This window comes from Euleptes europaea, chromosome 4 (assembly GCF_029931775.1).
Source record: "Euleptes europaea isolate rEulEur1 chromosome 4, rEulEur1.hap1, whole genome shotgun sequence".
NCBI lineage: Eukaryota > Metazoa > Chordata > Lepidosauria > Squamata > Sphaerodactylidae > Euleptes > Euleptes europaea.
In genome coordinates, this window is record NC_079315.1 from 99,449,730 (window position 1) to 99,464,538 (window position 14,809).

Genomic DNA, 14,809 nt, shown 5'->3' on the forward strand with positions numbered 1-14,809 from the left:
AGGAGGAGAGGGACTTCAATGCCATAGAGTCCAATTGCCAAAGCGGCCATTTTCTCCAGGTGAACTGATCTCTGTCGGCTGGAAATCAGTTGTAATAGCAGGAGATCTCCAGCTAGTACCTGGAGGTTGGCAACCCTAAGCAGGAGAGAAAATACAAGTCATCAACATAGCCTCAATCTTGGTTTGAATCTTTAGGGTATATGACCCTGACTTCTCTTTCTATTTGTTGATGTCCATCATTGTGGGTCTCCAGATAGAACTGCAAAGCAAACCTCCAGGTGGGGCCCGGAAATCTCCCAGATGACAGAGATCAGTTTCCCTGGATAACATGGCTGCTGTGGTGGGTGAATTCTATGGTATTATACTCCACTGAGGTCTCTCCCCTCTCCAAACCCTGATCAATCCGGGATCCACTCCCTAATCTCCAGGGATTTCCCAAGCTGGAGTTGCCTACCCTATTTCCCAACCACTGCTTGGGCAGAGTTTAAAATATCACCGTGCCATAGCAGCAGGCATCTTTTCGCTACTGTCAACATTTAGCATTCAATTCTAAGGCATTTTGACAGTTTCTATTCCATTTTTCTTGCCATATATTAAGATATAAAGCAGTTTACCTTCAGATAACTTGTTTGTTTCTAAGGGGCAGCTCCAAAACAAATGCTTTCAGAATGGCAGACAACTGTTTGTAGAAAATGTCTGTAATTTGGACAATATCTACTTACTCCTTTCATAAATTGTATCTTCCTTCGATTTCAATCGGACTTCAAAACAAATAGTACTATTGATGGACACGTTTTTTCTTTGAGTGCCATTGTTAATCTTCTGGATATTAATTGTGCTGGGCATGAAATTCATGGAAGCATTTATCTCAGCAACATCTCGAGTCCTAATACGACATACAATAATGCAAAACATTAGACTATACTACTAATAGCTAGTGTGATGTAGTGGTTAAGAGCAGTAAACTCTAATCTGAAGAACTGGGTTTGATTTTCTGCTCTTCCAAATGAGTGGTGGACTCTAATCTGGAGAACCGGGTTTGTTTCCTCACTCCTTCACATGAAGCCAGCTGGGTGATTTTGGGCTAGTCACAACTCTCTTAGAGCTCTCTCGGTCCCACTTACCTCACAAGGTGCCTGTTGTGGGGAGAGAAGGGAAGGAAATTGCAAGCTGGTTTGATTCTCCTTAACAGGTAGAGAAAATCAGGGTATAAAAACCAACGTCATCTTCTTCTAATTATAATTTTAGCATTTTAGCCTTGAGCATTCTTGGATGACATTGATTTGCCATCTAACTCCTGCCCAATCTGCTGTCTGACTCTCTCTTTTTTTTTGGCAGTAGTTTATTACTGAGGGAGTACATCTGGGACTGTCCAAGAGCTTTTGATACTACTAATGATGATAGGCTTCTGGTTTGCCATGCTGGGGCAGGAGAGGATATTGTTGTGCAGTGGCTCCTATCCTTTCTGCTAGTGGGCCCACAAAGTTGGACTGGAGCACAGCAGCTCCACCCCAAGGCAGAAATTTCCCAAGCCAGAGATGGCAACCCTTGGCAGAGGCAGGCAGTGGCAAACCACCTCTGTTAGTCTCTTGCCTTGAAAACCCTACAGGATTGCCATATGTCGAATGTGACCTGACGGCACTTTGCACACACACATGTGGATGCAGACACACATGTGTAGCCATGCAGAAGCTGCTTTCATATAGATTTTCCTTGCTAAATAAGGGGAGGGGCCATGGCTCAGTGGTAGGGCATCTGGTTGGCATGCAGAAGGTTCCTGGTTCAATCCCTGACATCTCCAGTTAAAGGGAAGAGGCAAGTAGGTGATGTGAAAGACCTCTTCCTGAGACCCTGGAGAGCTGCTGCTGGTCTGAGTAGACAATATTGATTTTGATGGACCAAGGGCCTGATTCAGTATAAGGCAGCTTCATGTGTTCGTGTGCTGTCTCTCTTTCAATTGAAAGGTGCTGATAACTCTGAATTAGTGTCTGAATGAGGGTGGACAAACTGACGCTAAATCTGGAAAGTGCAGAAGTACTTGATATATAGGGATAGGGGTACATCCTGTATTAGAGGGGATTGCACTGTCCTTGAAGACCCAGGTTCTCAGTCTGAATGCTCTCAGGGGACCATTATTGCAACCGGATGTGAAGCCAGGAGCAGATTTTACCACTTTAGGATGGTATGCTGGGTGTTCACTTAACTACAGGAATTCATGACTCAGTTGCATCCAAAATAGAACACTATAATGAACTATTTGTGAGGCCATCTTTGAAGTGTGTCCAGAAAATACAGCTGGTTTACAACATTGTGGCCAGACCGTTAGCTGGGACTAGCCACATAAAATATATTATACAAATCTTCTTCGTTGGCTGCTGGTTTGTTACTGGGCTCAATTTAAAGTATTACTTTTAACCTTTAAAGCTGTAAATATGAGGTGCAGGCTACTTACTGCCTAATCCTATGTACGGTGTACAACTACTCCTTAAAAGGCTATTTACTTAGATATGGGTCTCCCTGCATAACAACTGGGAGGGAAGGTGGCATGGTATAGCCTCAGCCTGTCATATCTCAGAAGCTAATCAGGGTTGGTACTTGGAAGGGAGACCATCAAGGAAGACTCTGCAGAGGAAGGCAATGGCAAACCACCTCTGTTTCTCAGTTGCCTTGAAAGCCCCTTGCTGGGGTTGCCATAAATTGGATGCGACTTGACAACAACAACTACTACTACTGAGGAACTACACAATTACAAAACATTAAGGCTGACAATGAAGAAATTGAAATTATTAAAGACTTTCTATTCCTTGGCTCAGTCATCAACCAAAAGGCAAACTGCAACCAAGGAATCCAAAGGAGACTGAGACAGGGAGGGCAGCCATGAAGGAACTAGAAAAAGGTGCAACTGTATTTAGGATGTCACTGTCAGTCTCTGAAAATTAGAATACCAATATTTTAAGCAACATAAAAGCACCTTGAAGCCAATACATAACTAGTTCCTAGACACCCAAATGAGGCTAACGTTTCTCAAAACACAACTCCTATCTCCAATACCTAGGATTGCCAATTCTAAGTTGGAAATTTCCTGGTGATTTGGAGGTAGATCCTGAGGAGCTATGGTTGCCAGGTCCCCCTTGCCATCGACAGGCGCTTTGGTGGTGGTGGGGGGGCTGATTTGCGAAGCGTACAGCATGTGCACACAATAATGACCCTTCAGGGGTAAACCTGGAAGTGACAGGGGCACTCTAGCATGTCCCTCAAAAAACTCTATGGAAACCATAGAGGTTTTTTGAGGGATGTACTAGAGCATCCCTGTCGCTTCCAGGTTTACCTAGGAAGGGACATTATTGTGCCATGCCATGCGTGTATAGGGATTTCCCCACCCCCCTTTTAGCTAGCTTGTTTCCTCTTCTGGCCAGCTGAGGGGTGGCGGGCAGGCCTGTTAATTTGTGGGCAATTGGCCACCATTAACAGGCACTAGGCAACTCTATGAGGAGGGCAGGGTTTGGGGAAGGAAGGGACCTCAGCATGGTATAATGCTAAGGTTGCCAGACACCTGTCAGGGTGGGGGAATCCCCTAGTTTGGGCCTCCTCAGCCTATGCTAAGTCTATATGGGTACTTGAAAACAAGTCTAGTTTACATTTGCCAGTGGTCCCCGATAGGGTTGCCAGGTCCCTTTTTGCTGTCGGTGGGAGATTTTTGGGGCAGTCTGAGGAGGGCGGAGTTTTGGAGGGGAGGGACTTAAATGCCATAGAGTTCAATGGCCAAAGCAGCCATTTTCTCCAGGTAAACTGATCTCTGTCAACTGGAGATCAGTTGTAATAGCAGGACATCTTCTGCTATTACCTGGAGGTTGGCAACCCTAGTCCCCGACAATTTGATCCCTGTTTAAATCTGAGCATACATACCAGAAGAGGGCTGCCCCACCAAGGCCTCCAATGGTGACATCTGTCAGTCCATCACCATTTAAATCCATTTTGCCATGTATAGACTGACCAAAAAATTTCATCTTTTCCCCATCTCCACCTGATGCAATGCGCTGTGGAAAGAACAACACCGTGACTTCAGTCAATAGGGAATCAAGTTTGAGAATATACATGTATGAATGCTGACATTCACCTAAGTTGGGACATTTACTAACATGTAAATGAAGCTAATTCATCCTTAAAGAGATTTTACAGATAAATACGCATAAGTTTTGGTGAACTAGGTTGAGGTAGTCAACCTTTGAGGCAGTTAACCTTTGAATCCCAGTGCCAAGAGGCAGCATCTGGGGAAGGCCTCAGCCTCTGTGCCCTGTTGTTGGCCCTCCAGAAGAACTGGTTGGCCACTGTGTGAGATATGATGCTGGACTAGATGGACCACTGGTCTGATCCAACAGGGCTCTTCTTATGTTTTTATGTTTGGCTGGTCTTACCCAAGGTGAGTTGCCCCTGCAAATCCAGGGCAGGTCCTGTCTCTGGACAAAGAGAATACTGTCTGGTTTCCAATAGTACCAAAGTCCCATTGTAATAAAGAATTCCAGTTCTTATACCTGGGGAACCTCAGGCCCGGGGGCCGTATGTGGCCCCCGAGGACATTTTTTGTGGCCCTCGGGAGCTCCGGGGCCCTGCTGCAGAGGCAGGGCACAGGGCGGCCCTCCCAGAGGGTGTTCCTGACGCCACGGCTTACAGTGGCGCTGCGGCGCCCTTTGGACCTCCTCTCGCCGACTGTCGGCTGTTGAGCAGCGAAAGGGAGGGGGAAAGAGGCTAGCGGCTCCCGGCGGCAGAGCATGCATGCAGGAGCCAATCGGGCTTTGGGGGGGGGGCCTTTTGTGGACTCTGGGGAGGAAAGGCCATGGAGACTGGTTCCTGGTCGCGCGGGGCTCTGTGCGCCGCCGAGTGTGTGTGTGGGCAAGGGAGGCTGGGGCCCGGTTGTGCGGGGCCAGCGGGTGTGTGTGGGGGGGGGGGAAGGCTTTTCTCTCTTTTCTTCCTCTTTTTCTGTCACTCTTTCTCCTTTCTCTCCCTCTTTTTCTGTCTCTTTGTCTCCCTCCGTCGTTTTCTTTCTTTCTCCCTCTCTCTCCATTTCTTTCTCCCTTTCTCTCCCTTCCCCCCTTTTCCTCTTTCTCTGTTTTCCTTCCTCCCTTGCCGATCGACTGTGGGCTACGCCCCCCCTTCACCTTGTTTGCTCGGGCGCACTGCTGGCTGCTGGGAGGGGGGAGTGGGGGCACCCTGCAGGCCTTCTCTGTGTGGCCTCCCCTGAGGTTGCCAACCTCCAGGTTGTGGCTGGAGACCTGGCAACCCTAGCCTCTTCCCCCCGCCACCGGGAGATCTACACCTGGTATGGCCCCTGAATGATGTCATAAATGTGCAAATGGCCCTTGGCAGGAAAAAGGTTCCCCACCCCTGACCTAGAGAATTGCTGAATTTTATGTCCTACCTGTGCATAATCTTTCCTTATGCTGCTTCCATTGCCATGGTAAATATACACAGCTCCTCGATGATCATCTTCTAGAGGAGAACCTATGACTACATCGTTAAACCCATCAAGATTGAGGTCCTTTACTGGAGCAATTGAGGTCCCAAAACGAGCACCGCAAGGTTCATTCTTCTTGTGATTTGTGCAGCCTTTATCTCTTAGTACCGAACAGCATGTTTGTTTGGCTGGCTCAAGGCTCATCTGATATTCAAACCTAGTCTGTGAATAAGAAACAAGTTGGTTTCCATTGACTGTATATTACAAGCAAGCACCCTTGATATCCTGACCCCCAAACATGCAACATAAGCAGAGTATCCTTAGGTAGCTCTTCTTTGTTGATGCTAAACAATAATTTGGACATCAACCCAATCATCTAATTGTTATCCTTTTTTTTTTTTTGCAGGAAGCTCAAAGTGTGTTTATGGTTCTCCCTTTCTTATTTTGTCCTCGCAACAACCCTTAGAAAGAGTCATTTGCCCAAGGTCACCCAAAAAGCTTTCATGGCAGAGCAGACATTTGAACCCGGATCTACCAGCCATTTTAACCACTATATAACACTCACTCTTGATTACTTACCTCATTCAAAGAATACACATACACCTTGCCTTGTTCATCTTTTTCAGTCCCCATGTACATAGGTGCACCCACAAGCAGAAGATCAGTAAATGTGTCGTTATTGATGTCAACAGTTGTAATAATACTCCCAAAATAAGATCCAATCTGTAATGTTTACAACATAGTATCCCATCACATATCTGTAATGATTATGAATTCTGGAATTTAACGTGGTAGCAGTATATTAATGCTACATACCTAACCGTAATAAACATTAAGAACATAAGAAAAGCCATGCTGAATAAGACCAAGGTCCATCAAGTCCAGCAGTCTGTTCACACTAGAGTTGCCAGGTCCTTCTTCACTACTGGTGGGAGGTTTTGGGTGTGGAGCTTGAGGAGGGCGGGGTTTTGGGAGGGGAGGGACTTTAATGCCATAGAGTCCAATTGCCAAAGTGGCCATTTTCTCCTGGTGAACTGATCTCTATTGGCTGGAAATCAGTTGTAATAGTAGCTAGTACCTGGAGGTTGGCAACCCTTGTTTACACAGTGGCCAACCAATGCCTCTAGGAGGCCCACAAACAAGAAAACTGCAGCAGCATCCTGCCTTTATTCCACAGCACTTAATATAATAGGCATGCCCCTCTGATACTGGAAAGAATAGGTATGCATCATGACTAGTATTCCTTTTGACTAATACCCCTAGATAGCCCTATCCTCGATGAACATGTCCACTCCCCTCTTAAAGCCTTCCAAGTTGGCAGCCATCCCCACATCCTGGGGCAGGGAGTCCCACAATTGAACTATGGAATTCAATGAAACACAGAAAAATAATGCTAAGTGATGTTTCAAACTCAGGGGGGAAGCACTATATGCAACCCTACCATTTGAGCAATTATGACTGCCTTTATTTGAAGTGTTCCAATTACACAAATGGTAGGGGCCATGTATACAGGTTTCGCAATAGAGGTGCCATTCATATAAGTGCCATCTCCATGTGACTCTTGCCAGCTTCACACAGTTCTGTTGGGGGGGGGTGTCACCAAACTTATGGACCATGCCCATTTTCATAATGAAAATAGTGTGGGCACTAGTGTATGTCAACTTTGTCCAAGAAATTGAACCCCTTGCACATGAGGATAATGAGAAGATTGTTATATCAGATATGCCATAAATGTATACATGACATTCCATTGGTATTTTTATGACCACGTATATACTTACTTGTTCTCCACTTAATCGCTGAATTATTTCAATATCTTCATCTGTCTTTCTATAAATGACAACTTGGCCAGTGTGGTTATATCGAGGTTGGCCAGCAATATATAATACATCTCCAGGAACAGAGGCAGAATTTACTTCATACCCTTAAAAAAATGGAGATATAGCATTCATTCACATAATATTTTGATTGTAACTATGTGTGCTTTCTTTTTGTAAAACAAAACAAAAATAGTCCACACATAAGACTCATTAGTAATACTTGCATAGGTCAAAGCAGATGATTAATCAGTTCCATTGAACTGTATTGAAATGTACAAAACTCTGTTCCCCCTCTATGATGCTCATGAAAATGGAGAAACTGTGACAGATGGCAGAGTACCTGGCTGCATTGGATGTGTACAAATCCCCAGGGACATATGATGTGCATCTAAGAGTGCTCAAAGAACTTCCTAGAGAATGTGCAGAGACTTTGTCCATCATCTCCAAGACTTCTTGGAGGACAGGAGATGTGCCACAAGACTGGAGGAGGTCAAATGTTATCCCAATTTTCAAAAAAGAGGGGAGGGATGACCAAGGAAATGACAGGCCAGTCAGTCTGGCCTCTGTCCCAGGGAAGATACTGGAACAGGTTTTAAAGGGGTCAATCTGTGAGCACCTGAAGGACAACTTGGTGATCTGGGGTGTCAGTGGGTTTGTTTCAGGGAATGGGGCTGCAGTGGGATGGGCAGGCAGAGAAGGTGACTTCCTCAAGTGCAACTCTGAATGTGCAGCTTATGATCCAAGGCCATATCCTAAAAATTACTTCTGTCATATCTGCTTGCAGTTCCAGTGTAATGTCATGTTTTTCACATTGTGACAGTGCAGATATTTATATTCCCCAGATCCAAAGCATTTATTTGCTGGTGCATTTGTAATATAAAACATTTGAAGTTGTCTTATACCATTGGTCTATACATTATCTCCAGATCAAGAGAAGTTTCCCAAGATCTCAGACAGGTAGACTTTTTGAAGTTTTGGTACCTTTGGTTTCTTTTTTAATTGGAGAAACAGGATTGAACCTGGAGCCTTCTGCATGCAAAGCAGATGCTATCCCGCTGAACCATGGCCCTTTCCCTGTCATAAGAACAGGATATATGGCAGAAAAATAAGAATTCTGAACTGGAACATCCCACTCACCTAAATAAGCTGCAAGAGGTGCATTTCCTTCTGAAGCCTTATAAAATGAATCATTTCTTGGGATAAAGGTAGTATCTTTCAGCATGATGACAGTTCCGTTCCAATCATAGGCTCCAACTGCTCCAAGCATGATCCAATCCTTACATACCAAAAAATTTTTTTATTTGTATGCAATATGCAATATGGGCTTTGCTACTATCAGTGCAATCCTAAGCAAAGTACACCTCTTCTAAGTCCATTGAAGCCTTAGACGTCCATTGAAGGCTTAGAAGGGTATAGCTTTACTTAGGATGGTACGGTAAGTTATGCTTTGATTCCTGGCGGTGTTTCTTAAAGCCAGTGTCATAATGTGGTTTTCAATAAAAAGAAAGTCAACTTTCAGTGCAGAGCTATACAGAGGTTCACCTTAATGAATCCCCCAAAGTCAATGGTTTTAAAAAGGATTAAGGATTGCACTGTTGCCCTCTCTCTCTGGCTCCAGTGATGACATCGCATGAACTCAAGGATCTCCCACCAGTGCTGACGGCAATTCCATAATAATGGCACAGACAATAGAGTTTAGATCTTTTCAGTCATCAAGCTATGCCTGAAAATTTGGCCTTGGATTCCATGGAGGGTTCCTGGGCATGGAAGAGAGGTGATTTTCACCAGTTCCCTTCCTATTGCAAACCTCCAACTCCTCTCTGCTTTTCCTGGGGTCCACCTTCCTGCAGGAGCAGCATTTCTGGGGGTATTTTGGGCTGTAGCAGGAAGCAGAGGAGGAAAATCTTCTTTCATGGATGAAAATTTCAACTAGCAGCTTGGAAGGTGCATGGTCATGCTAGCCCTACAAGAATTTTGCCAGAAGCCATTTTTGTATCTCATCTCTCCCCACTCTTGGGGGGAAATGTACAAAATACTGGGACATTTTTTCCATAGGAAAAATTAGCAGCTGGGGGCGGGGGGCACTGAGATTATAAAAATGAAATGGGAAAAAGGTTTTACACACAGAGAGAGAGATACATACAGTGCAACCCTGATCTCAATCGCCTGCCACAATGGCTGGAATGTGCAGTTATTTACTTCATTTATACCCCACCTTTTTCATCAATGGGCACCTGAAGTGGCTTATGTTATTCTTCTCTCCTCCATTTTATTGTCACAACAACCATGTGAAATAGATTAGGCTGAGAATGTGTGACTTGCCCAAGATCCAACAGTAAGCTGTCATGGAAGATTTGGACATGGATCCCCCAGATCCTAGCCCAACACTATAACCACTACACCCTGCTGCGAGCACAGAATTAACTTGCAGCCCTACCTAGTCAATTTCTTTTAGCATTTGCTTGATGCCGTTTTACAGATTGTCTGGGGTTTGACTGATAGGAGATACCATCAATGAAATAGGTTGAGAGGCATTTTTTTAACAGAGATATTCTATTTCTAAAACATATCACCTATCTGTACAAGGACACTCCGTAAACAATAAAGTCAACTTTCCTTTTTTTCCAAAGTTACAATCTGACTAGTTTACCTGGGAGTAATGGGCACTGAAACCAGCTTGAGACATTTCCAGTTCAAAAGAGGATGCCAGCTGGTCTTTTGTTGCTGTAAAAAACAAAATCAAAAGTTTAAAATCAGGCAGAAATGAGACTTTCAGCCCAATCCCGAAAGGGGGGGGGCGTTAGGCAGCAGCCAGGAGAGGTGTAGCCGCGCCACCTCCTTCGAGGCTTCCTAGCTGCCGTGGAGGGAAAAAGAGCAGTTAAAAATAAATAAAAACAAAAACAATGGGGAAAATGCCCCATTGAACAAAGCAAGGCTGCGCCACCCAAAAAGGTGGCACAGCCACGCTGCAGCTCAAGGGGGCGTTCCCGGGGTGAATGGGGTTAGGAAGCTGCCCAAAGGCAGCTGCGCTCCCAGGAATGCCTCCCCCATGCTGGCGCAGGCGTTCTCTTCTGGGATTTAGTTCCTGGAGTGGCTGCACTGGTGGAGCTCCGTGACTCCCAGACGCCAGCATGTTTGCCCCTGTACTGGTGTAGGTGCCACTTTATTCTGTGATAAAGTGGCACCTACATCGGCGCAGGGTCACGCCGGCTCCTAAGGAGATTGCCCCCCCCTTCAGGACTGCAGCCTTTGAGTGGTATCCTAAGCAGAATAACACCCATTTAAACCCACTGACTTCAGTAGACTTATAAAGATGTAACTCTCTGCTTAGAATTGCACTCTGAGTATTAAAAATGTTCTGGCTGTGGGTGCCATAGCTAGAATAGACATCTTCTGTTAACAGAAATGTTGAAATTGGTCCAGCTCTGTCCAGTAGCAAATACACTGGAAATCTTTGATCTCAATTTGTTCGGCCACATTCCATGCGTTCGAAACAGACACTGAACCTATTATTCCTATGGCTGCTAAGCCACATTCATTCAACATGGCTGGCTGCTAGCTTAATTGCAGGGTGCATCATAACTCACAAGGACAAAGAGGTACAAATGTGCACAACTCCCCTGAAGATTTTTACTGGTCCTATAAAATCTCTTTTTCTTTTCTTTTCTTTTCAGTTCATTAGAGGTTTCGCCTATCTAAGTTCATCTCAAAAATTCTCATTAGGTGAAACTCAGTGGCAACCTACAGACACACTGGGCTCTTCTGCAGATACCACAAAACCTTCTCTTCCTTGGATGTTTTACCCTTCCAAATCAGCTCTTAAATTCTGCTTTAGAGAAAATTCAGTGGCAACCCTAAGAAAGAGGAGTTCATTTTTCTATCAAAAATGTTCTAGTGGAAATAGAGATCCCTTTCAGTCAAGTGACAGCTGATTTGAGAATGTTTTCCAGAGTAGTGTACATCTCTGCTGAAAGTGGTTTTGCAGGTATGTGAAGAACTGCAAACCCTTTAAAAACCTGGTTACCCTGACCAATGATGACAAAGGAAGCAAGGTATAAATTGGGTTGCCAGGTCCCTCTTTACTACTGGTGGGAGATTTTTGGGGTGGAGTCTGAGGAGGGTGGGGTTTGGGGAGGGGAGGGACTTTAATGACATAGAGTCCAATTGCCAAAGCGGCCATTGTCTCCAGATGAACTGATTATCGTCTGGAGATCAGTTGTAATAGCAGGAGATTTCCAGCTAGTACCAAGAGGTTGGCAACCCTAGGTATAAACTTTGAGTAAGAATGTCCGTGTCAAACCACCTTCTCCTTCCTGAACAAGCTAGTGCCTGAAATAGCTCGGATACAGAAAAGGAGGGATGAAACCTCTGAATGACAAGAACAAGGGGTACAGAGTACCAGAGGTCTAAAAAAATAATTGTAGAAGCATCAAAAATGCCCAAAGGTTGTGTATATTATTCAAAAATGGCAAAATGTAATGGGAAATACAAAAGATTATTATTGTAATTACAAAAGCACAAGGCTCTACCATGAAATCACAAATCAAGAATGACAACAAATAGGAACACTATCAAAAGATTTACAGGCAAAATACAGCAAATAATTTCAATATAGATATCATATACAACTTCAATATGACAATTTTATAGAAATGTTTACAAGCTGCAGAAGAGCACATTACAAAAAGACAGGATGTCGGCTAAGTTCCTATTTCGATGTATGAATCTTCATCAGTTGCGAATGACCCTGCACTGGTTAATTTGGAAGCCAGAAAATCAAAAGCAAATTCAAAGCATGTAGTGCAGTATAACTTCAAAAGACAAACACTTTGGCTACCTAGAGGTTGGCATCCTAGTTTGGTGCATGCTCAGAAGATGATTGCTTTAACTCCTTACTTGGCCTGGATAAGCCAGTTCTGATAACTGAAACTGATTTGAGATTGGTGTAAATATAATTGTTGATTGCCACTTCTGTTACCTGCTGAACTCAAAAAGATCCATGTCACTAAATACGGAGCATGTGTGTTTCAAGACTCTACAACACTCACATACACAGCTGGAAAGGGAGCGTTGCATGCTATCCCCCCCCCCCCCAATACCTGCACTAAAATTCACAAAGGGCAATGCAAGGACATTCATGTAAAAACAACAACTGTGAGCCAGTTTAGATGAGCAATTTTTATTTTTAGTATTTGAAATGCCACTTGTAATTGATGATCCAATTATTATTCAAGCCACAAAGAGATGACTTATTAGCAAAAAATGATTAAATATGTTTCCAGTTGAAATGCGGGAAGAAATGATTAAATATAGGGCTTGGATAAAAATATTTTTTCCATTTGTAATTTTAGGAAGCTGCATGAAAGAGTATTAAATTGTACTAAATTACAAGCTTTCGTCCAGTGTTGAAGACTGTTCAACTGAAGAAAATGGCCACTTTGGCAATTGGCCTCTATGGCATTGAAGTCCCTCCGTCCCTCCCCTCCCCAGACCCCGCCCTCCTCAGGGTCCTCCCCAAAAACCTCTCGCCAGTGGCGAAGAGGGACCTGGCTTCCGTATTCTCCACAGCACTTGTTTCACTAAACTAAAGAAGCCAGAGATCCAGATCTTCATCTTCCATGCCTAAATGATGGATATGATCCAGCATGTGCATATGCAGGGTGGTGGGAAGTGCTGTGCACTGCCCATAGTCAGCTAGCCCTTTCCATGGCAGCCATCTACACCGCTGAAGAGGCAAGCCACATTTCAGTCTAAAAAGAAGCTCCTTTTTTTGGCAACATAAGTCGCTGCCATGGAAACGGCAAAAGAAATCTGTTGTTTTTTTCCCTTCTGCGCAGATAACAAATGCAGCCCAAATGTAAAAGGGAAGAATGAACACTCTTCACAAGCCAAGAAGGAATATACGTAACTCTTAATTGATACAAGCTGCAAGACAGAGAAGCGTCCGGCGGCGGCCCACACTTTGATTCTTACCAGTGATTTGTTTCTAGTGATTTCTGGTGATTTGTATCTAGTGATTTGTTTGCAATGAAATGCTAGTTCATATGTTTTCAGAAATGATTTCCTACATATATGGCCTCTTTTGACGTCGAGGCAAATTATCTCTTATAAGCAAGCTTGATATTATTACCCAGGGAAAACTGAGATGCTTGCGTATGAAGTATCTGCAGATGTTTTTCCCAGTTAGGGAATACAGTCATATTACTCTGAATTACTCTGATTCCTGCCTTTTTAAAAGTATCAATAACTTGTTAAATATTGTAGAGATAACAGAATTTTCAGTCTAAGGACAGAGCAAGCAGGGTTTCAAAGGAGAAACAATGATGGAACATGGAAGATTGCAACAGCTCAAGCCCACAATAGACCACAAACCTGGAAAGAGAAAGGTGCCAGGCTCAAATTACACATCATGCCAGAGAGCCATGCTTGATTTTCCCAACATTTTTTAAACATGGGGGGAAAAAAACAGCTGCAAAGAGACCAAATTGGATTGGGTCCACTGGGCTGGGGAAGAAGTAGTTAAGACTTTCCAGCAACACCCTCCCCATAGATAATTGTCCTCTCCCTAAACTATTAACTGTGGAAGGAAAGAAAGACTGGTATTGCATGACTGATCAACTAGCAGGCTGTGCATGTGTATGGTGGCTTTGTATTGCAAGAACAGTGCCAAGCAGAAAGGGTTAACCTCCCCAATGCCTTGGCTCCGATCAGAACAGTCTCCCCAAACACTACTTAGTGTTTAACTGTGGCAGTCTGTTCTATTGCTGACGCTTTGAATTTTTTTTCCTGCTTACTTAATTTAGTTTAATTTAGTGATTTCATTGGCTAGGATCCATCAGAGAATCTCTGCAGACAGAAAAGAACTTTCTCATCTCCCCCCCCCCTTCCACTACAGCCCAAAATGTCTCTCCAAATGCCTGGTTGACAGGAGACTCTGAGGCACAGCTACTGGGGGCATTTGGGGATGCACCAGCAGGAGAGAGGGAAGAAAGTTGCCTTCTGGCTGCAGAAATGCTTCTGTGAATCCAAACCATTGTATGCTTCATTTTAATGTAAGCTGTTTTGAACAATTAATTTGGAAACACTGGCTTTAAATATTTTTAATGTATTATATTTAGCATTTATACAACACTTGGTGTGTTTTAAGCAGTTCATATACATCACATTAATCCTTACAGAAGCCCTGTAAGGTGTGTGTGTTAAGTGCCATCAAGTTGCTTCCGAGTTATGATGACCCTATGAATTAATGACCTCCAAAATGCCCTATCGTTAACAGCCTTGCTTAGGTCGCGCAGACTGATGGCACGATCTTGGAAGCTAAGCAAGGTTGGTAGCTGGAATGGAGACCACCAAGGAAAACTCAGCAGAGGAAAGCAATGTCAAATCACCTAGGGTTCACCTAAGTGATGTCATCGTTTGGCAGCATGCCAACATCAGAGACTCTCTGGTATTTTGGCAAAAACTCTATGGTAGAAGTCAGTTTTACCATAGAGTTCTTGCCCAAATAGCACAGCATCCTGTTTCACTGGCGATGTAA

General features: G+C 44.0%; 1 protein-coding gene across 1 annotated transcript in view; it reads right to left on the reverse strand.

The window, feature by feature from the left end:
• The window catches only part of ITGA1 (integrin subunit alpha 1), a 79,707-nt gene that overhangs the window by 23,065 nt on the left and 41,833 nt on the right, over window positions 1-14,809 (reverse strand). Inside the window, exons 10-16 of the mRNA XM_056848712.1 lie at window positions 9,923-9,996; window positions 8,410-8,548; window positions 7,234-7,376; window positions 6,032-6,175; window positions 5,417-5,674; window positions 3,907-4,037; window positions 723-886 (exon numbers count right to left, since the gene is read on the reverse strand). Coding sequence (XP_056704690.1) covers window positions 723-886; window positions 3,907-4,037; window positions 5,417-5,674; window positions 6,032-6,175; window positions 7,234-7,376; window positions 8,410-8,548; window positions 9,923-9,996 — 1,053 coding nt within the window. The remainder of the gene's footprint in view (window positions 1-722; window positions 887-3,906; window positions 4,038-5,416; window positions 5,675-6,031; window positions 6,176-7,233; window positions 7,377-8,409; window positions 8,549-9,922; window positions 9,997-14,809) is intronic.